Source organism: Labeo rohita, chromosome 6 (assembly GCF_022985175.1).
Source record: "Labeo rohita strain BAU-BD-2019 chromosome 6, IGBB_LRoh.1.0, whole genome shotgun sequence".
Lineage (NCBI taxonomy): Eukaryota > Metazoa > Chordata > Actinopteri > Cypriniformes > Cyprinidae > Labeo > Labeo rohita.
This window is the reverse complement of record NC_066874.1, coordinates 12,953,099-12,976,185: the sequence shown is the minus strand read 5'-3', so window position 1 is coordinate 12,976,185 and position 23,087 is coordinate 12,953,099. Positions and strand designations below refer to the sequence as shown.

The window sequence follows — 23,087 nt, the reverse complement described above, 5'->3', positions numbered from 1 at the left end:
CTACTATTAAAAAAAAAAAGTAGCCTACTGAACCATACTTTGTAAATTAATAAAAATATTATTATTAATTATATATTGATCATTATCGTTAGTTCATTGTTTATTAATATTACCAAACGCAACTACATTTTTTAAAAAATATCAGTAAATGTTAAAATTAACTTTAAAATTAAAAATACTTCTATTCTACAGCTTTTAGCAATCTTGATGTTACAAATGGAGTCATATTGTAAAGTGATACCATTACATCAACAATCAAGCTGAAGATAGCCATCTTTAAATATCTACACAAATGCCACAGTATTAAAATTTCATACATATGGATATTGTGTACTTTCACAATTTAACTGCTTCTATTCTAGAACATTTGTGGTTATCTAATCTAAATATTAAAATATTTAGTCACACAAGGGGTAAAAGTGCAGCACTACGTCTAGAAGAACTCGCAGCTATCCGGTATCACACACAGGACGCGTCGCAGAATCTGCAAAATGTTCATTAGTGAAGCATTAGTGAAGCATCGACTCCAGCGGCAGTACAAGAGTTTATTTGATCACCAAACGGGCAAAAGTATACTAATGCAGCATCTAGTCAACAAATTTATCACTTAGTAATGATATGAAAACATGCACTACAGTATACTGTACACACCGTTTCGTTGTCGATGTTTTAAATCGCCTTTGAAGTGTCCAGCTCTGTGCAGCACGCAGTGTCTCGTGTCTAAACAAACTGCACATGCTGTCAGTGATTTCCGCCACTAGAGGCCGCTCTCCTGCTGTATAACCAAGTGGCAACCTCCCGATTCTGCATAATTTAGGGCGTGGCCATTTAAGTGACAGGTGGATTGCCGCAGCTGTCACTACCGTCGCGCTAGGCGGGCGTGGTTTTAGCAACCAGCGCACCCACGTCCCGCCTATTTGCCTATTTTCGATTATCCGGGAGTGACGTGTAATGACGCAATTCCAAGATGGCGACGGCTGACTCCCGCCCACTAAGAGCTTCAAAAATGCTCTTCAGAAATTTACGGGTGACGTCACGGACACTACGTCCATGTATTTTACAGTCTATGTGTATAACAAAGATGATGGGGACTTTGCTGTATAATGAGGAATTTCTGAGCCGCTCCAGCAACGGGCCTGACCCGGAAAAACTATCGGCATGGATTTTTGCTGATTACCGATAGTTCCGCGATTCAACTATCAGTGCCGATTAATAGGCAAAACCGATACATCGGTCGACCTCTAGCTGTGGTGACATTTCACTGTATATCACAGTATGCTTAGTATTTCATGATATACTATGATATATCAAACAGTTGCTTATCTACAGTACTGAAAATCTCACGTACACGCACATCTACTTTCTTACTCAACTGTCTGTAAGACTTGTGCCACACACACTCTGAAATTTTAGAGAGAAGTGAGACTTAACAAAGTGTCAATGAACATTATTTGTAACGCACCTCCCATTCAAAGATTGCAGTTAGGTTTGTGCTTTTTTAATCTTAAAAAGGGACAAATCCTTGAAACATTATCAATAAACAGCTTGTACATACCATTAGATTTACCTCAAGGAAGCCAATTAAAGTCTAGCGTTTTAATCTACTAGGAAACACACACACACACTTTTTTTTCATAACCTTGTAATTTATGAATGTTTGAATAAATCTGTCAAGAAGACAAATCTGTATGAAAACTAATTCATGTGCAGTTTACATGTTTGAATGCAAGTCAGTTTAGTGTAAATCATGACCTTTTATGTCCTACACATTCATCCTATTAATGTATGTAACTACATCTGTACAACGTTTAGTTGGCAGGACATTCATTTATTAAAACAAAAAATAATACTGTTTTCCTGCAACGACAGATTGACAGGTCTTTAGTGATGTATCACAGAGCCATTACCTGGCTCTGTGATACATCACTACTTCCACACTATAGACATTAATTTTTTTGGGCACCAAGTCCTCATCCTGTCCTGAACTCATCTTCCCTGTTTCCGTAGCGCTGCATTCTGATTGGTTTGGATAGCATACTGCGGGAGGTTGGTGCATGGAAAGAACCGTGCTATTAAGCAATTTAGAAATCATGCATATTCAAACCGTGATTTTATTATGATCTAAATTAATTGCACAGACCTAATAAGGAGGTCACTTGTGTTGTCAGGGCTAGGTTCTACCAAATCAAGATTTTCATGAATCCAGGCCCCAAATAATTCTAAGAAATAAGTAAGGAAATGTCTTAGTAACATTCTTACATATTTCTTGGAATTTATTTTAAGCAAAATTCTTGAAAAATTAAGTTCTCAGAAATTTAGTCTTCGTCATTATCTGATTGAATAAATGGCTGTTCCTACTGAAGACTCATTAATAAACGAGACCAGCTTGACGGATGCATGGCTTTGCAAGATACTGCCAAAGATTATGTTGTATTTGTAGGCTAAAATTCAAAAAGTTCAAAACAATCCCTATCTGACTCATTTAGACGTTACTGAATTTTGAATTTCAGGGCAGATAACTGTTTACATTATCAGTCATTGGTTAGTTTTTCTAAAGAACAATATTAAGAAAAACAATAAGAACATTCCTAAAAGTTTTGGGGAATTTTTGGGAATACATTATATTCTTATATATACAAAATATACAATGGGAATACAAAATATTCTTAGAAAATAGAAGAAAATGGCAGTTGGAAAATAAGAAGAAAATGGCAGTTAAAAAAAGTTTTTTCTTATAGGGGTGGTTAACTTTTTCCTAGGCCTGATTGTGTTTATGATGTGCAGTCTAACGTGTTAATGATTAAGGCTGATTTTTACTTCTGCGTCAAACCTATGCCGTAGCTGTCGTAGGCTGTGCATATTTCGTGTAGCGTACAGCGTAGCCTGATGTGCATCTTGTTACAGTGAGCCAATTCTATGCGAACCACAAGCGCTGTGAATAGTCTGCTAGAACCCCTCCCTCTGTATGTATCTGAGTTTTGTGTGTTTATGTGCACTTTAATATACAGTATTTTAATGTTACACATTATTATTTAAAATAAAACAAAGCATAGAACAAGTGTCTTATTTATTATACTACATAGCATTATTACATAGCATGGTACAAGACCTTGTGGAGACTGGAAGTATGCCATCTTCTCCTGTTCTGTTGTTGACTCCTTTTTGTAGTTTAAATAATGATTTAATGATTTGATATCTATTTGCCACTGTCACAGCTGATGCTTCTCTGACAAGTGGCTTCTTCTTCTTTGGCTTTTGTCGTGGTACTTCAGTTTACACAAGCATCATGCCCATGGACAGTGCAGACTAGCGGTCTGCATGTGTCCTGCATGTCAATGCGGACAACAACGCAGAAGCATAAATCAGGCTTTAGTTTAAAAAAAAAAAAAAAAAAAAAAACATTATTTTTAACATAATTTACATTTATTCTAGACCGCTCTGTCCCTTTCGTATGAATGCTCTGATGATTTCATGCTTTTTTGAAGCCCCTCCCTCAGAAATACGCAATGGGCTCAAATTGGATAGCTGAAACAGTGTGATTCGCTAAACTGCCTAGTGCACATCCAGAAATGTCACGTTCCATTGTAAACAATGGTGTCGTCAATATTGCTTCTTAATTTGAACCAGAATGAGACCCAGAGAATATACTGAAGAGGTAAGAAACTGTGCAAACACAGCTCTTACAGAACGTTTCAGAATGGTATGTCTTTTTGTTTGTTGTCGTCTCATACTTTTAGATACAGTGTTATTTGTAAATGCTCTACTGCTTATAGCTTTAATATATGGTTTTATCCCGATTAAAGCTTTAATACAGCAGAATACATGACTGTGTTGTGGCATTTTTGTAAAGTAATTGTTTAACTGGTAATAGTAAGAAGTGCTTGTCAGCAAGTATTGCTCACTACCATGGCAACCGTGTGCGCGTCCATGTTTAACGCTTTTCGTAGCTATGTAAAAAATACCTGTCTTTCTAGCCACAAGTTTCCTATGCCTCATGAGGCCTTCCATCAAAAGTGGGAGTGTCTTCTGGTTCAAAGTAAACAAGTGGGACGTGACACTCATTCATTCGGCTGACAGTAGTGATGGGCAAATAATGCCTCATGAAGCACTGGGAATTTCCTCTGACTGTTTAGGGAAAAGATCCAAAGCTTTGAGTGTCGAAAACAGCATGATCTGGTAGTTAGTAACAAAAATAAAGCAGCCAAAAGCCTGTGAAAGAAACTCTGTTGGACAAAACATTCACCATACATTCCACAGACCGACTCATGTTATGTGCACAAATAAATAAACAGTTTGTGTGTTTGTTTGTTGAATGTAATCAGATTACATTACTTTTATAGTGTGGTGCTTGGATTACATTACTGAATACTTTTTTCATCAAGTAATTTGTAACTGTAATGGTATACATTTTTAAAGTAATCCTCCCAAGCCTCATACATTAAGAACTGTAACTGTATCTGTAAAGGCATTTCTCATGGTCAAGATCTAGTCTATTTAATTAGTAAAAAACGCAGTGACCAGGCTTCTAACTCATACAAAGGAACAGAGAGTATCACTCCAGTTCTTGGTATTTCTTTTTGGTATTCCTTATCGTTGCCCATAAAATTTTGAATTAACTTTAAGACTGGGTAAAATTCTTTCAGTTTAAGATTGTTTTATCTTGGTAGTGTGTAATGCTAATGGAACCTGTTAATAGCCTAAACAATGCAACAGTTTTGTGGCGTTTGAACAATGCACTTTAAAGAAAGGCTATACGAAAATGTATGTTTCCTTTTTTGCCATTATTTTAATAAATCGCCATGGCAATTGAGATATCCAAAAACCATGGCATCATGTAGACAAAGTTAGTTCATGCATTTTTCTGTATTACAACTGTTCCGAAACTGGTTTGAGTAGAATAAATACTGGTCAATAACTTTTTTTCCCCCTTTGCCTATAATAATAATAATAATAATAATAATAATAATAATAATAAATATAGCTACAAGCAGCAATTGCGGGGCCAAGCACTAAAGAAGCAGAATGAGGAGCTAATGTCAGGACTCGGGTATGATCTGTCCGTTTTGCTGGGGGGTTTTTCTATTTTTATTGTGTTTTTTCGTTTTATTCGTTTGGGTTTCTCTCTCTCTCTCTCCCCCTCTGTTATCTTTTGGGGCTTCCCTGTTTGTTCCGGCACCAGCTGATTGTCCTCTGCAATCAGCGCGCCGCTTGTTTGGCACACCTGCTTCGCCTCACCTTTTAATTAGTCGGTCTATTTCTCCTGGCTGTTCTCTTTGTATTGTGTCAGTGTGTTCTGAGAGTTTGCAAGTTCTACTTTCGTTTGTCTCCAGTCTAGTCAAGTGAACCTCGATTCTTCTCTGCCCAGTTGGTGTAATGTGTTCTCTGCCCTTAGTGCTCGCTCTTTTCGGATTGTCTCTGTGGACCTGACCCGTGCTCTGGTTTTCGACGCTGTTACTGGCTACCGTCCACATCTCTGTCTGCACCTCTCTCGACCCTGCTCCGCTCGACTATTCTCCTGCCTGCCAATTTGGATTCATTGCCCTTCTTCTCTTCTGGCGCTGATGGAGGCTGAGCGCTCTGCCCGGACGGGGTTTGGTTTTTTCTGGATTTTTTGGATTTCGGAACTGTGCCTTTTTTCTGTCTACGGACTATTTATTTTAGCTTTTTCCAGTTTTTGCCAGTGTTACTGGCTAATAAAATTATTCTCTGCCTCATCCGCTCTTGGGTCCTTTCTGTCCTGACACCACACACTGACCAACAATGGACCCAGCGGAAGGATCGTCCCTGCAGTCTGCATTAGAACTTCAGGGAGCTATGTTGGGCCGTCACGAACAGGAACTGTCATCCACCCGCCACTCAGTGGACAACTTGTCGGCTCAGTTTGCGGGTTTGGTGGAGCGCCTCGATCACCTCGCTCTTAGTGGTTTTGCCTCCACACCCTCGACGGTCGGCCTATCCCCGTTGTCATCTGAACCTCGAGTGAATAATCCTCCCACGTATGCCAGTGAGCCTAAAAGCTGTAAATCATTCCTCGTTCAGTGCAAGGTTGTTTTTTCTCTTCAGTCTAGAACCTACGCATCGGAAACTTCAAGAGTGGCGTACGTCATTTCTTTGCTTACCGGCAGAGCGCGCAAATGGGGTACCGCTGTATGGGAGTCACAGGCCAGGTGCTGTTTTGATTTTGAAAGCTTCAAAGAAGAGATGATTAAGACTTTTGATCAATCTGTTTTTGGTAAGGAGGCGTCAAGGCTGTTGGCGTCCATTCAACAAGGCAGACGATCTGTGGCAGATTATTCAGTTGAGTTCCGCACAGTTGAGGCCGCTACTTCTGGGTGGAATGCTGAGGCACTGGTTGCACGTTTTTTAGAAGGACTTAACGACGCCTTCAAAAATGAACTGTAAGCTCGCGAGGTTCTGGATCGTCTAGACGATTTAATCAGTCTTGCCCTCCGATTGGACACCAGGAAAAAGCTGCGCCGTCGTGCTCGAATGCGCACTGAGCCTGTCGCGTCTACTCCCCTTGCCCCAAGTTCAGACGAAAGTGAACCTATGCAGGTTAACCGCTTGCGCCTAACTGCCAAAGAGAAACAACGCCGCCTGCTGGAAGGTCTTTGTTTGTACTGCGCAGCTCAAGGTCATCACGCTCAGTCTTGCCCTGTTAAACAGTCCTGTCCACCTCAAAGGGTTAATATGAGTGGTACGGTCATTTCCTCCACTCATGGGTCATGTACTAAGTTGTCTGTGTCCATAATCACTAAACATGCTTCTTTTAAGGGTTCAGCTCTCATTGACTCGGGAGCAGAGGGTAACTTTATTGATGAGGAGTGGGCGCGTCCCCGGGGAATTCTCCTCCAACCCCTCCCATCGCCTATTATCGCTCATGGGTTCTACGGCCGACCTCTGATGAGGCTCTCGCAGATCACGGACTCGGTGAGTCTCCTTACCTCGGGGAATCATCGGGAGGAGCTCAGGTTTTTAGTGTGCAAGTCCCCGTCTGCCCCTATGGTTTTGGGTCACCTTTGGCTCACTCGTCATGGGCCGTTCATTAACTGGGCAGACAATTCAATTAATTCTTGGAGTTTATATTGTCATACACACTGTCTTGTGGCTGCTCCTTCTCCGGTGTCTGCTTCTGTGTCCCTACAGGAAGAAGAGATGGATCTCTCCCGGGTACCCTCCTGCTACCATGATCTGCGGGCAGTGTTCAGCAGGTCCCGAGCGGTCTCTCTCCCACCCCATTGACCGTATGACTGTGCCACTGACCTCCTCCCAGGTACTTCTCCGCCTCGCGGTCGGCTTTACTCCCTCTCCGCACCGGAGCGGGAGGCTATGGAGAAGTATTTAAATGATTCTCTGGCCGCCAGTATTATTCGTCCTTCCTCTTCTCCAGCTGGAGCGGGGTTCTTCTTTGTGAAAAAGAAGGATGGCTCTCTGCGTCCCTGCATAGACTATCGAGGGTTGACATCACTGTTAAAAACCGGTACCCCCTGCCGCTGATGTCTTCGGCCTTCGATCTCTTGCAGGGAGCAGAGTTTTTCACAAAGTTGGACCTTCGCAACGCTTACCATCTAGTTTGGATAAGGGAAGGGGACGAATGGAAGACCGCCTTTAACACCCCCCGGGGGCACTTTGAATATCGTGTTCTTCCCTTTGGCCTCTCCAACGCCCCAACGGTCTTCTAAGCACTTGTCAATGACGTGCTTAGGGACATGATTGGTAGGTTTGTTTTCGTCTACTTAGACGACATCTTAATTTTTTCTCCCTCTCATCAGGATCATGTCCAGCACGTCCGGCAGGTGCTTCAATGGCTGCTAGAGAATCAGCTGTTTGTCAAGGCGGAGAAGTGCGAGTTCCACGTTAAGTCCGTTTCGTTCTTGGGACACATCATCTCGGTGAAGGGGATTCGCATGGACCCTGCCAAGGTAAGAGCCGTCTCCGACTGGCCGACACCTGACTCCTGAAAGGCCTTACAGCGGTTCCTGGGTTTCGCCAGCTTTTATCGGCGGTTCATCAGGAACTTCGGACAGGTGTCGGCCCCTTTGACGGCGTTGACCTCCACCAGGATCTAATTCAGTTGGTCGGCGGCCGCCCAAGTGGCGTTTGATGAGCTAAAACACAGATTTACTTCAGCTCCCATTTTGGTAACCCCTGACCCCTCCCGTCAATTTGTGGTGGAGGTTGACGCGTCAGAGGTGGGGGTCGGGGCCGTGCTCTCCCAGGTATCCCCTCTTGATAACAAGTTGCACCCTTGTGCTTTCTTTTCACACCGCTTGTCTCCCGCAGAACGAAACTACGACATCAGTGACCGTGAGTTGTTGGCTGTTCGACTGGCTTTGGGGGAGTGGCGTCACTGGCTGGAGGGAGTGGCCCTTCCTTTCCTGGTGTGGACTGACCATAAGAATCTCGAATATATCCGGTCCGCCCGCCGGCTGAACGCCAGGCAGGCTCACTGGGCTTTGTTCTTTGGGCGCTTCGACTTCACCCTGTCTTACCGCCCAGGTTCTAAGAACGCCAAACCAGACGCCTTGTCGCGCCTTTAAACTCCGCCAGGCGAACCGCCTCCCGACACCATAATTCCTTGAGGGTGTGTGGTGGGGGCGCTTACCTGGTAGGACTGGGAGGGGTACGGTCCGGAGGAGAGATGTTGGGTTCCGGCTCGGGACGTCCTGGACTGCTCGCTCATCAATGAGTACATCCAACGCGGCCCTTCTTCCTCTGTCGCGCCAGGGGGCGCTCCTGGGGGAGGGGGTACTGTCAGGACTCTGATCTGTCCGTTTTGCTGGGGGGATTTTCTATTTTTATTGTGTTTTTTCGTTTTATTCATTTGGGTTTCTCTCTCTCTCTCCCCCTCCGTTATCTTTTGGGGCTTCCCTGTTTGTTCCAGCGCCAGCTGATTGTCCTCTGCAATCAGCGCAGCGCCTGTTTGGCGCACCTGCTTCGCCTCACCTTTTAATTAGTCGGTCTATTTCTCCTGGCTGTTCTCTTTGTATTGTGTCAGTGTGTTCTGAGAGTTTGCGAGTTCTACTTTCGTTTGTCTCCAGTCTAGTCAAGTGAACCTAGATTCTTCTCTGCCCAGCTGGTGTAACGTGTTCTCTGCCCTTAGTGCTCGCTCTTTTCGGATTGTCTCTGTGGACCTGACCCGTGCTCTGGTTTTCGACGCTGTTACTGGCTACCGTCCACATCTCTGTCTGCACCTCTGTCGACCCTGCTCCGCTCGACTATTCTCCTGCCTGCCGATTTGGATTCGTTGCCCATCTTCTCTTCTGGCACTGATGGAGGCTGAGCGCTCTGCCCGGACGGGGTATGGTTTTTTCCGGATTTTTTGGATTTCGGAACTGTGCCTTTTTTCTATCTACGGACTATTTATTTTAGCTTTTTCCAGTTTTTGCCAGTATTACTGGCTAATAAAATTATTCTCTGCCTCATCCGCTCTTGGGTCCTTTCTGTCCTGATTGATGTGGCGTGGTCAGTGTGAGGTGACAATGGCACACATCAAATTTGGTGTCAATATGTCAAAGCTTTGCAGAGATACAGCCTCGGATGTAGTTTGGCATCTTTCCAGCAAATTCGTTGATGCACTAAACGAGAACCGTTTCGTCATCATGAAATCCATAACTTTTTGTCAGCAAGGTCTGAAGATCAACATCAAATTTGGTGAAAATCAGACTAACGGTCTAGGAGGAGTTTGAAAAAGTAGTTTTCAACATTTATCAAAATGGCGGACTGGATGTTTGGCCAATTTTGGCCTAATGGGTATCAATGTTCCCGGCATGACCCAAGGAATCTATTGAGATCACTTTCATTACAATAGGCTAATGTAAGCATGTATTAGCATTTTTGTAAATTTCTTCATAACTTTTGGCCACAAGGTGGCGCTGCCACCAAACTTTTTTAGTACTGCCATGGCATGGTGCCGAAGACACATACCAAGTTTCGTAACGATACGACAATGCGTTCGTAAAATATAGCATTTTTGGACAAAATTCAATATGGCCGATGCCCAAAATGGCTGACGTGGCAAAATTGGGTATGGTTCGACTCGGCATTATGCACCCAATATAAAGAGACCTGTTTTGTGATTTTTGGCCAAACTATTCAAAAGTTATAAGCAAGAATAACTATTTTTCATATCTCCTGACCACTTTGGTCTCAATACGCCAAACCGTTGCAGAGATATAGCCTCACAACCATTTTGGCGTGTTTTTCATAGAATTTGTTCGAGCATTATTCGACAACGGTTTGACTAATCAACTTGAATTCCATAACTTTTTGCCAGCATGTTCTGAAGATGATCTGAGCCAATTTTGGTGAAAATCAGACAAACTGTCTAGGATGAGTTTGAAAAAAGTAGGCTTTACAAACAAAAATTAATAGAAAAAAAACTAAACCTTACAATTTTTGAATTTTCATTCGACTCGGCATGAGCCAAGGATTCAGGGAAAAAAATAATTTTCATTCTGTGCCTTTCGGTTAAAACGTTATTAGCATAAAATAATTGCAATTTTGGACAAGTGGTGGCACTAGAGAGTTTGAGTTAGAGACTCCAAATTTGCTATGGTTAATGATGGGACTGTCCTCTATCAGTGTGCCAAATTTCACAACTTTCCCACAAGCGGTTTTATGGGCTGCCATAGACTCAATAGCGAAAGAAACGGAAGAAGAATAATAAGAACGCCAACGGATACAATAGGTGCCTTCGCACCTTCGGTGCTTGGCCCCTAATAATAATAATAATAATAATAATAATAATGAATATAGCTGCAAGCAGCAATTGCGGGGCCAAGCACAACAGAGGCAGAATGAGGAGCTAAGCATGGCAAGGAGCAACAGACCGACTGTAACAATGAGTAACTAAAGTCATTTTTGGATGATATCTGCTGAAAAATCATAAATACAGCCAATAATATAATTTAATGGCTTATCACTTTTGACCAATAGGTGGTGCTGTTTTCAAATTGATGTGATGCGTTCTGTGTGAGGTGACAATGACACACACAAATTTTGGTGTCATTATGCCAAAGCATTACAGAGATACAGCCTCAGAATCATTTTGGCATCAAGCCTAAAATCTGTAGTGGCGCCGTACGAAAATGGTTTACTCTATCGACACAAAATCCATAACTTTGAGTCAGGACAGTCCGAAGATGATCTGACTCAATTTTGGTGAAAATCCGATCAATGGTCTAGGAGGAGTACGAACAAGTAGGTTTTGTACATTTATTAAAAATGGCGGAAAGGAAGTTCGGCCAAGTATGGTATAATTGGTATGTATGTTGTCGGCATGACCCAAGGAATATTTTGAGACCAGTTTTATTACATTAGGCTAATGCAATCACAAGTTATTAGCATTTTTGAAAATTTTATTATTAATGTTTAATAAATGGTGTATTGCTTCTGACCAGCAGGTGGTGCTGTTACGAAATTGACGTGGTGTGGTCAGGGTGTGGTGACAATAGCACATAAAATTTGGTGTCAATATGTCAAGGCTTTGCAGAGATACAGCCTCAGATGTAGTTTGGCATCTTTCCAGCAAATTCGTTGATGCGCTAAACGAAAACGGTTTCGTGTATCGACACGAAATTCATAACTTTTTGCCAGCATGGTCTGAAGATGATCTGAGTCAAATTTGGTAAAGATCGGACTAATGGTCTAGGGGGAGTTCGAAAAAGTAGGTCTTGTACATTAATCAAAATGGCGGACAGGAAGTTTGGCCAATTTTGGCACAATGGATATCAATTTTCTCGGCTTGACCCAAGGAATCTATTGACATCAGTTTCATTACAATAGGCCAATGTAAGCAGAAGTTATTAGCATTTTTGTAAATTTCTTTATAACTTTTGACCACAAGGTGGCGCTGCCCCCAAACGTTTTGAGTACTGTCAGGGCATGGTGCCGAAGACACATATCGAGTTTTGTAACGATACGTCAATGTGTTTGTAAAATACAATATTTGCGGAGATACAGCCTCACATCCATTTTTGCGTGCTTTTCGTAAAAATCGTTCTTGCGTCATTCGAAAACGGTTTGACTAATCAACTTGAATTCCATAACTTTTTGCCAGCATGGTCTGAAGATGATCTGAGCCAATTTTGGTGAAAATCAGACAAACCGTCTAGGACGAGTTCAAAAAAGTATGTTTTATGAACAAAAATTTATAGAAAAAAAACTAAACCTTACGATTTTTGAATTTTGCACTTCGACTCGGCATGAGTCAAGGATTCAGAGGAAAAAAGAATTTTGATTCTGTGGCTTACGGTTCAAAAGTTATTAGCATAAAATTATTGAAATTTTGGACAGGTGGTGGCGCTAGAGAGTTTGAGTTAGAGACTCCAAATTTGCTATGGTCAATGATGGGACTGTCCTCTATCAGTGTGCCAAATTTCACAACTTTCCCGCAATCGGTTCTATGGGCTGCCATAGACTTCCAGAGCGGAAGAAACGGAAGAAGAAGAAGAATAATAGGAACGGCAACGGATACAATAGGTGCCATCGCACCTTCGGTGCTTGGCCCCTAATAATAAATATAGCTGCAAGCAGCAATTGCGGGGCCAAGCACAAAAGAGGCAGAATGAGGAGCTAAGCACGGCAAGGAGCAACAGACCGACTACAGCAATGAGTAATTAAAGCCTTTTTAGAGTGATATCAGTTGAAATGGCTGAAAAATTATAAATACAACCAATAGCAATAGTTTTGTTGCAATAGGCTAATCCAATCAGAAGTTATAAGCATTTTTGGAAATTTCATTATTAATGTTTAATGAATGGTGTATTACTTCTGACCAATAGGTGGCGCCATTACCAAATTGATGTGTCGTGGTCAGTGTGAGGTGACAACGGCACATTTAAAATTTGGTGTCAATATGTCAAAGGTATTCAGAGATACAGCCTCAGATGTAGTTTGGCATCTTTCCATCAAATTCGTTGACGCGCTAAACGGAAACCATTTCGACTATCGACACGAAATCCATAACTTTTTGTCAGCAAGGTCTGAAGATGATCTGAGTCAAATTTGGTGAAGATCGGACTAATGGTCTAGGAGGAGTTCGAAAAAGTAGGTTTTCAACATTAATCAAAATGGCTGACAGGATGTTTGGCCAATATTGGCATAATTGGTATCAACGTTCTATTGAGATCATTACAATAGGTTAATGTAAACAGAAGTTATTAGCATTTTTGTAAATTTCTTTATAACTTTTGACCACAAGGTGGCGTTGCCCCCAAACTTTTTGAGTACTGTCAGGGCTTGGTGCCGAAGACACATACCGAGTTTCGTAATTATACGTCAATGCGTTCGTAAAATATTGCATTTTTGGACAAAATTCAATATGGCCGACACCCAAAATGGCTGACATGGAAAAATTGTGTATGGTTGGACTCGGCATGATGCTCCGAATCTGAAGAGACCGGTTTTGTGATTTTTGGCCTAACCATTCAGAAGTTATAAGCAAAAATATCAATTTTCTATATCTCCTGACCACTAGGTGGCACTGTGCCGAAACACTGCAGGAAGCCTCAGGTCATGCTTGTTATGACACACACCAAGTTTGGTCTCAATACGCCAAACCGTTGTGGAGATATAGCATCGCAACCATTTTTGCCTGCTTTTTGTAGAAATTGTTCGCGCGTTATTTAATAACAGTTTGACTAATCAGCTTGAATTCCATAACTTTTTGCCAGCATGATCTGAGATGATCTTACGGTTCAAAAGTTATTAGCATAAAATTATTGAAATTTTGGACAAGTGATGGCGCTAGAGAGTTTGAGTTAGAGACTCCAAATTTGCTGTGGTTAATGATGAGACTGTCCTCTATCAGTGTGCCAAATTTCACAACTTTCCCGCAAGCGGTTTTATGGGCTGCCATAGACTCAAGAGCGGAAGAAGAAGAAGAAGAATAAGAACACTAACGGATACAATAGGTGCCATCGCACCTTCGGTGCTTGGCCCCTAATAATAATAAATTCTTTACTCAAAACAACAACAACAACAAGAGAGTCTTGGTCTGGTGTCTTGGGTTAGCCATAGCCAATACAGCATAATTTTTTCTAGATTTTGGCCAAATGTATTACAACGAAAGAAAAACTGTCAACACTTTAAAGATGAAGTGTTTTTTCAATTTTTACAAATAAAAGAACAAAAAGCTACTCATATAAAATTGCATTTTGAGAGGAAAAAACATGTTGCGTAGGCTGTATGTACCCTTTTTATTATTAGTAAATTGAGAAACAATGTAGGCTAAAACACCAGCAAATTGTTTACACATTTTACATTATGTAACATGTAACATTATGAATAGACCTAGACTGTTGTAGTTCTCTTGTCTCCACAAAAAAAATCCAGTATTTAGGCTATATAGGCTATATAAATGTCAAGCCATAACGTATAAATTTAAAGTGAAACTGAAGCCTCCCTCGCTCTTTCAGTACGAAACAAAATATTCCATATTCGCGGCGTATCTGGATGCTAAAATATTATTTATTATGTAAACTATAGGCTTTGTACTTCACCCGCATTGTTGACGCAAAACATCATCCTTCAAATAGGCTGTAACAGCACTGTCAGGTGGTGGTCACGCTGAACGGCACAGATTGTACTACGGACTATCTAAAGGGCACTTATTATGCAAAGTCCACTTTTACATGGTGTTTGGACGTAAATGTGTGTTGGCAGTGTGTGAACACAACCACCCTACAATGATAAAAATCTACCCACTCCTTATTTTTTTAAGCCCATTAAACCAAATCAGTCTCACTATAGGCATGCTGTTTTGATTTTTAAAATCCTAAATATATTTATATCTGCGCAAATCATTTTACTCCATTTTACTTTCTGAATGTCATGTCGTTATAGTGCTTAGCAAACATTTTCATGTATTTGTGTGCATAAGTTATCAAAGTATTTGAAATGATCAGTTTCGTCCCATTTTCGGTGTGTTTGGCTTTTCATATGTACGGCTGAACACCGATTCTCTTGCTCATATCAGGTCTCTCAGTTAGTGTAACTTCTACCTACTGTTTATTGCTGTAAGTATGCAAAGCAGAGATGTTTACGGTATGCCCTCTTCTGAAGACCGGGCAGGACTATGCAGCTAAAAGAAGATTGATCTGTTGCTCTCTCTCTTCTTCTTTGCTGTCTCTCTTCTTCGGGCTCTGACCTCTTTCCGTCTTTTTCTCCCTCTCTCAATCCCTCTAGCCCCCCGCTCTCTATCTAATATTTTACATACATTCTGTGTACAATTAACTGTTTATGTTTTACCATCCTTTATATATTTTGTAACCGTAACAAAATATTGTTATTAAACCATCTCAATTGACCCTTCGCAGAAACCTGCCCCACCTTAGTTACTGTTGCTGTGCTCTCACACTACATGGTCTGACACAGTGAAAAACACATCGCGGAGCAAAGAGGAAACTGACAACATGCCAATAGACAAGACAAAGCAGGTTACTTCTGATGTGAAACAAAGTCTCAGCTATAAATGGTATTTTTTTTAAGAAATTCAAACAATAAATACCATTTTGTGGCTCTTTAACGTGTCTTGACAGATCACTGTATTGCCTCAGTTCAAGCAGCACATGTGAGCTGATCGTCTTTTAATTCAAGGACGAAATGAACATGAATGAACATCATACTGTGGAAAGACATCAATACACACAGTACACAAAGTTTTTCAAGTTTAAGCCCACCAAAGTTAATCTATACTCTCCTGTCTGATTTGTTTGTCGGACAAAATGGCATTTTTGTTTTTATGTATAAAGTTTTATTTTGTTTTCTCCATTCACAGAAGCACTGCAGGTGTGTAATGTGACCCTTCTCTGTATCCATGTTCTACAACTATCCTGGAGTTTTCGCTGGTTTCAAACCACACAAACCACATGACAAGCTGTATATTACCTGCCATTCATTTTACTTAAATGTAGGCTTAATGCTTGGTGGTTTGTGACATATCCTCAGAAAAACTCTTATGCCAGGGCATTTCCATTGCAACTTACCGATAATTAACACACTGCTGAGTGTGGGAATTTCACTTCTTGGCTATGCCAACATCATATGTTAATGGGCAATTAAAATTTTGAATCTGTTCTGAGGTATAAAATTTGATTTTGTTTCAGTTTCAGGTTATGTTCCTGTCAAAATTTTGTTTGTTTCCAGTTTTCGTATTTATTCCTTGAACCAGTTCAAAGCCTTGTTTAAGATGTCAAGAAACCGGTTTTACATCTGTCATAAAATGTGAAGCAAATCGGGTAAAAATAAGATAGTGATTTCAAAACATTTTGAAAATGACTTCCTGCTGGCAGTTGGTGGTGCTATAACTTTGACTCATAACAGACAAACTGTGTGATCTCATACAATGAACAAACTGCTGAATTTTGATTAAAATCAGTCAGTATGCAGAAGTTACAACACTTCCTGTTTCTCTTTTTCGCCATAAATTTGTTGCCTCATCATGGTTAAACCGTTAAAAAAAAATCCCTTTTGGATCCTCAGTGTCTTGAGACAGTTTGGTGACGATAGCATGAAAACCCCAGGATGAGTACATCAAATTCCAAAGCATGCGTTTTTTTAAACAATCCACAATAGCTGACTTGGGTGGAGCACTGTGTCAGCATGAAAGTTGTTTAGGCTGATGAGATCTTTGGATGTAAGAATTTTAGTGACTGTAAGTGAAACGGTGTGTGCTACAGAGCTTGTAAAAATTGGGTTATTAAAGGATGTAACACAGCCCCCCCCACCCCCCACCCCCCACCCCCCAATGGGAATGAAACGTTTGCAAGAACTCACACGAATCTGATCAACAATTTTGCGGATTTGAGGTTCAAATCCCATGTCCAGCATACGATCTGCCTCATCTAGGACAAGGTAGGTACAGCGGCATAGGTTAGTTTTCCCAGCCTCCAAGAAATCAATCAATCGGCCAGGGGTTGCAATGCAGATTTCAACACCTGTTTAATGAAAGTACAGAATTATAACAAATGAAAAAAGGTGTAGAACTGTATGGAAGTATTTTTAACACATCTGCAAGGTCTTTAAAATCAAATTTAAGGCTTTGAGATCTGCACAAATAAAATTCATACAATGGGGGAGTAGGGCAATGTCTATAGTGCGGATGCCCGAAGTCAGTCTTGAGGGGCAGGTGTCCTGCATAGTTTAGCTCCAGGACCGAGTCTGGGCACCCCTGGGCACAAAATGACTGTAAAAATAAATTTAAACAACTTTCAAATAGTACAGATTTTTGACACAATAATAAGCTTAATAAGCTTTATACAGTGATAAATCTTACATTTCAATCTTTAACCATTAAAAAAAAAAAGAAAAAAGTATGAGTCAGAATTCTAAAGGATTATATTATTATTGGTCTGAACAAGAATGGCAGACAGGATTAATGAAAAAACAAATTCACAATGTAACAGTAGATGCCGCTTATGAAAATGCAAAAATATACAGTTGACCCAGTTAAAATTTGTGATGTGATCTAGGAAAAACCAACACATGGTGAAATTTTACTTTTTTTAGGTTTTAATATTATATAAAAGCCTTACCAAAACTGTTTTTACTGTGTCCATAGCTTGAATGTAACAAAAGTTATGGCTATCTTAAGTTGGCTGAGAGCTATGATTTTCAAGAATGGAATTTTGAGAAAAAGTGAGACGGGTTTCACTTTCACTTCACAGGTTTTACGAGAGCTGTCTGTCAGGAGCGCAGACTAACGTTACCCTGAAGAGGACAGTTTTCCGTTGTTTATCATGTGCATAGTCTCTGAACTTCTGATCACTCCTTGTATATTTAGATAGCACGAATACTGTATCTTGTAGTTTACATTTAGAAAAGTGAGCGCAGCTCAACTCTTCGCGCACTGTGCATAATCAAAACTGTCATCAGACTCCTCCTCTTTAGTAACTTCACCTGATCTTTTATCTCTGGATGAGAAATAGTCCATTATAACATTGTTTAGGGCACTGACATCAAGATTGAGCAGACTGAGACGAGTAAGATAGTTAAGTAAGCAGCTACTTCAGACTGTGTTGTTCTCTTGTGCTCTGCCATCTCACGATTATATATATATATATATATATATATATATATATTAAAAAAAACTTTAAAAGCTAAAACTTTAATTAAAAAATGTATACAGGACTGGTGGGGCATGTGCACTGATTCACCTTTATTAAATATGTTACGTGGTTTATTTTGATAGGTTAATAATTTGTTACTTGATTATTCAGAGAGTACAGTGGAGAGATGACAAGAAAAATCTTACGGGAACGGCAAAGGACCTCAAGACAGGAATCGAATTCAGGTTTCTGCATATGTCGGAGCACTAACCACAAGGCTATCGGTGCAGACTAAATTGCTTTTTTTCTGCACTAAACAAGGAACAAGATATTATAGATGATAGACAAAATGTTATAGAATAATAATTTAATAAAAAAAAAAAAATTGACATTCATTCATAATTGATTCAACCTATTTTTTTGAATTTCCTGAAAACATCCCAGTGTGACATCTGACGGGTTTTCCCATATTGCTACCGCTCAAAAGTTTGGGATAAGTCAGACTTGTAATGTTTTTTTAAAGAAGTCTCTTATGCTCATCAAACTGCATTTATTTGATCAAAAATACTGAAAAAAATACTGCAAAATGTTATTACAATATATTTATTATAGCATACTTTAAAATGCAATTTATTCCTGTGATGCAAATGTGAATTTTCATCAGCTGTTACTCCAGTCTTAAGTGTCACATGATCCTTCAGAAATCATTCTAATATACTGCTTTATTATCCGTGCTGGAAACGGTTGTGTTGCTAATATTTTTTAGAACCTGTGATACTTTTTTTCAAGATTCTTTGATGAATAAAAAGTTAAAAAGAACATTTATTTAACCAAGAAATCTTTTCTAACAATATACACTACTGTTCAAAAGTTTGGCGTCAGTAAATTTTTAAAGTGATAGCACAGATTTAGCGTAGACTGAATAAATGCTGTTCTTTTTAACTTGTTATTCAAAGAATCCTGAAAAAGAATCACAGGTTCCAAAAAAATATTTGGCAGCACAACTGTTTCCAACACTGATAATTCTAATAATAAATCAGCATATTAGAATGACTTCTGAAGGATCATGTGACACTTATGACTGGAGTAACAGCTGTTGAAAATTCAGCTTTGCATCACAGGAATAAATTATATTTTAAAGTATACTGTAAAAACTAAATTTTATATTTTATACTGTAATAACATTTTGCAGTATTATTGTTTTTTCTGTATTTTTGATCAAATAATAAAGCCCTGACCTGTCGAGGCATGGACTCCGTTAGACCCCTAAATGTGTGCTGTGGTTATCTGGCACCAAGATGTTAGCGGCAGATCCTTTAAGTCCTGTACTTTGCAAGGTGGGGCCTCCATGGGTCGGACTTGTTTGTTCAGCACATCCCACAGATGCTTGACTGTATTGAGATCTGAAGAATTTGGAGGCCAAGTCAACAACTTTCTCAGATTATAACTTTATCATAGTTTATAATTGGTGGTTAACATTCAACCCATTCTTTTTCATCAGGAGCATTATTTGTGATTTGAATTTTGTGAACGGTAGTTCCTCTTTTGCTATGTTATAAGCCAGGCTTCGGATGCTCCAACCCTAATAAAACACACCTGAACCACCTAATCAAGGTCTTACTAGGTATACTTGAAACTTCCAGCCAGGTGTGTTGAGGTAAGTTGGAGGTAAACTCTGCAGGACACCGGCCCTCCAGGAACAAATTTGGTGACCCCTGTTGTAGACATTCAGCATCACACCACCTCCACCGGCTTGCCTTCTTCCCATAGTGCATCCTGGTGCCTTGTGTTCCCCAAGTAAGCCACACACACGCACCTGGCTGCCCACGTGATGTGAAAGAAAACGTGATTAATCAGACCAGGTAGGGCTGCACGATTATTCGAAGGCAACTGTCATGCACATTTTTTCAGTAAAGCCGGTTGTGTAATCGGTAGTAAATCTCCAGCAGGTGCTTTCAGATGGAGCAGCATTTAATACACAGAGCCGTAATTCACTGAAAAGCTGCGCTTTATCGGGTTCATTATTGCAGACGCTTCTCAGTGAACTATGGCTCTGTGCAGAAATGCTGCAACATCTGAAAGCATGTGCAAATACTACATTTAATAACATGTTTTTACTCCAAACTCACTTCATAACGTCAGTCAAGTGTTTGAAATAAATCCTTCAATGAGATGGTGTGGCTTTTTACACAGAATAAAGAACGCTTACTCAGCTGCAGCGATTGATTTCCAGGGTCTATTTCGGGCGTATTTGTGGTTTCCGTTCAAGAGCTTCCTCTGGCCTTTAGATGGAGATTTACTGCTGATCACAGAACCATGCTTCACTGAAAGATATGCATTACAGCTTTTGATTAATCACAACTGCCATTTTATTTATCGTGCAGACCTAAGACCAGGCCACCTTCTTCCATTTCTCTGTGATCCAGTTCTGATGCTCACGTGTCCACCAGAGTATGTGAGCGGAGTGGAGCAACAACAATTTCCCCTCCGCACTTCGAGCATTTTATAACCGCTCCGCTCCAGGTTCACATTTTCCCGCTCCAGCTCCGCTCCAGGTTCACAGTTTCCCACTCCACTCCTCGCTCACTGATACCAGAAACACCGCTTCACCTTCGCTCCGCGTCTAAACTATATAAGTATGTTTGAAATACCACAGTTCTCTTCATAACATATAATAAAAGAAGAAAATAACAGGATAGTTTTAGAGCGGCTTATTGGAACACTAGTGTGCAAATTTTCCTCATGCCAAGCTAACATGGTAGTCAGCAATAAAAGGTATAATTGCTGCTTTTTGCTTTTTGTTACACCCCTAATAAACAGTAACATAAAAATGATTTATAGAAGATCACAATACCTCTTTCAAGATCTCTGATCTGAGGTCCTTTGGGTGCGCCACCATATATACAAGTGGACTTCAGGCGGGAAGCTCTTCCATATTCAGCAGCAACCTGCTGCACCTGCTGCGCCAGTTCACGAGTGGGAGCTAGCACTAAGCACTATATAGCAAGATAACAAGACCATGGAGAAGTCTGTCACACAGAAGTCTTAAGGGGGGGGTTGTTCAAAATATGATAGGTTGCTTACAATAGGGCCATCACCATGTTCCAGGAAAGACTGGTGGTTGATATGTACAATGCCTGGTAGCAGGTACTGTGAACACAAAGATATGCAAATACTTAGCAACAGAATTACCCACTTTTCTTTGAATACATTCTGAATAATACATTAATCACTTAACACTCACAGCCAGGGTTTTCCCAGATCCTGTCTGAGCAATGCCAACCATGTCTTTTCCACTGAGGGCCAAAGGCCATCCCTGGGCCTGGATAGGTGTGGGCTCAAACCAGGACTGTTTAGAGATCACATCCATCACATAATCTGTAATGCAACAATACATATATGTACAACTTGCATATGGATTTTTATTAATAAGTGATTACTGTGCTGTGTTTAAAGAAAGTTATTATATAAATTTGGTAATAATAATAATTATACTGTTATTAGTGCTATTATTTTTTGTTAATGTGCTACAGAAGAAAACAGCAACAAAACAACTACAGCATGAGAATGATGTATCTTTTAGAACAAGCACTCAGTTGTAAGTAGATAACTTTGCAATACAAATAGCAGTAAATTCTGGGTAATTTGCCTGTAAAACAGCCTTTCCCAAAAACCGTCCTCCAGATTCATAAATGCTTTGTAAACATCAAATTTGATAGTTAAATATGCATGTTAGTAAATTTCAAGCATTTGTGAATAGGACACACATGCACACCTATTCATTATTAGCATAATCCCTGACTATAAATTACAACTACATAAGTGTCCAGGAACACAGTGAAATGTTCTAGAATCCCTTCTTAGGTTTGGCTTCAGAATACTGCATAAATGCAATAAAAAAAAGACAAATAGGCCATATGCCTAACAATAAATATTAAATTAACCTGTGTCTAGCAAAGTGTTTTTAACGAGCTTTAAAAAAAAAAAAAAAAAAAAAACAGGCGCTCGTAACATATTAATAGTATGTCGTTCCAAAGATTATTACTGAACATAAAAGTGCAGTAACCAACAATATTAACTTCTCCATTGTTGTTCAGTCATTGTACAAATAAGATGGTTGGTTAGTGTGGTATTTGTCCCACCCCTCCTCCATTGATTGGACCGCTGGGTAAAAAGTGACAGTGATGAGTGCCCCATTTTACCCAGCTCTCAGCTACCAAAAAAAAAAAAAAGTTAGGGCAAATGAACTTGAAATATTATTATGGTAGTGCATCAAAATTTAGTGTTGTTAATTTGCCACAAAAAAAAACACAGCACATTTTACGCACCATTTATGTGTGGTAGGGAGCAGGTGTTCATTCTATTCGTACCAACTAACATTTTGAAAATACAAAATTAATTTTTAATGAATTTGAAAGTTTACATCAAGAATGGATTTAAGGACGGTTTCATAAATGTGACCCATTTTCATTGAAGAGTCCACAATCGTTATACGTGTCGGTGTCGCAAGTGTCTGCTATGCGGCCTTAATATTAGTTAGATAATATTAGCCTGACAACAACAACAATAAATATAGCTGCAAGCAGCGATGACGGGCCCTCGCCGCCAGCGCATCCGCAACCCTGGTGCCATCAGAAAAACGGTGCCCAGCGGGCACATACATTAACAGTATCTTTGTACCAGTTTGGACTGAAGGGTTACAGCAATGAAAGGGTTAAAATCAAAATGCTTTTAAGTCATTCTGATACAGTGAGACTGAGATAGGCTTAGAGTTAAAAAGATTCCTTATCCTATGAGGTCATCTAGTGTTCATCCTTGGTATTACAGTCTTCATCTGCCAGTTTAAAAGGGTGATAGTTTAAATGTTTTTGCAGTCTCTGAAAACATGATAAACATATTTCCTAAGAATGACTTGTTTTTCATGTGTAAAAAGTTGTGAAGAGTTAGGATAATGCACTTTAAATGCACTCTGTCTCTCTCTCTCACACACACACACACACACAGCCACCCAGGCACAAACTCACCCCTGGACTCAAC

At 40.1% G+C, this 23,087-nt stretch overlaps 1 protein-coding gene across 7 annotated transcripts in view; it reads right to left on the bottom strand.

Annotated features, from left to right (window-relative positions):
• LOC127166535 (probable ATP-dependent RNA helicase DDX5) overlaps positions 1–23,087 on the bottom strand; it is a 74,258-nt gene that overhangs the window by 15,899 nt on the left and 35,272 nt on the right. For 4 of the 7 annotated variants that reach the window (XM_051111891.1, XM_051111892.1, XM_051111897.1 and 1 more), the window contains exons 2-5: positions 21,295–21,428; positions 21,135–21,200; positions 20,905–21,046; positions 16,780–16,940 (exon numbers count right to left, since the gene is read on the bottom strand). In XM_051111891.1, coding sequence (XP_050967848.1) covers positions 16,780–16,940; positions 20,905–21,046; positions 21,135–21,200; positions 21,295–21,420 — 495 coding nt within the window. In that variant the 5' untranslated portion in view covers positions 21,421–21,428. Of the gene's footprint in view, positions 1–16,779; positions 16,941–17,072; positions 17,189–19,671; positions 20,878–20,904; positions 21,047–21,134; positions 21,201–21,294; positions 21,429–23,087 lie in introns of those variants that run through there. The other 3 variants (XM_051111894.1, XM_051111895.1, XM_051111893.1) reach the window with 3 other exon arrangements.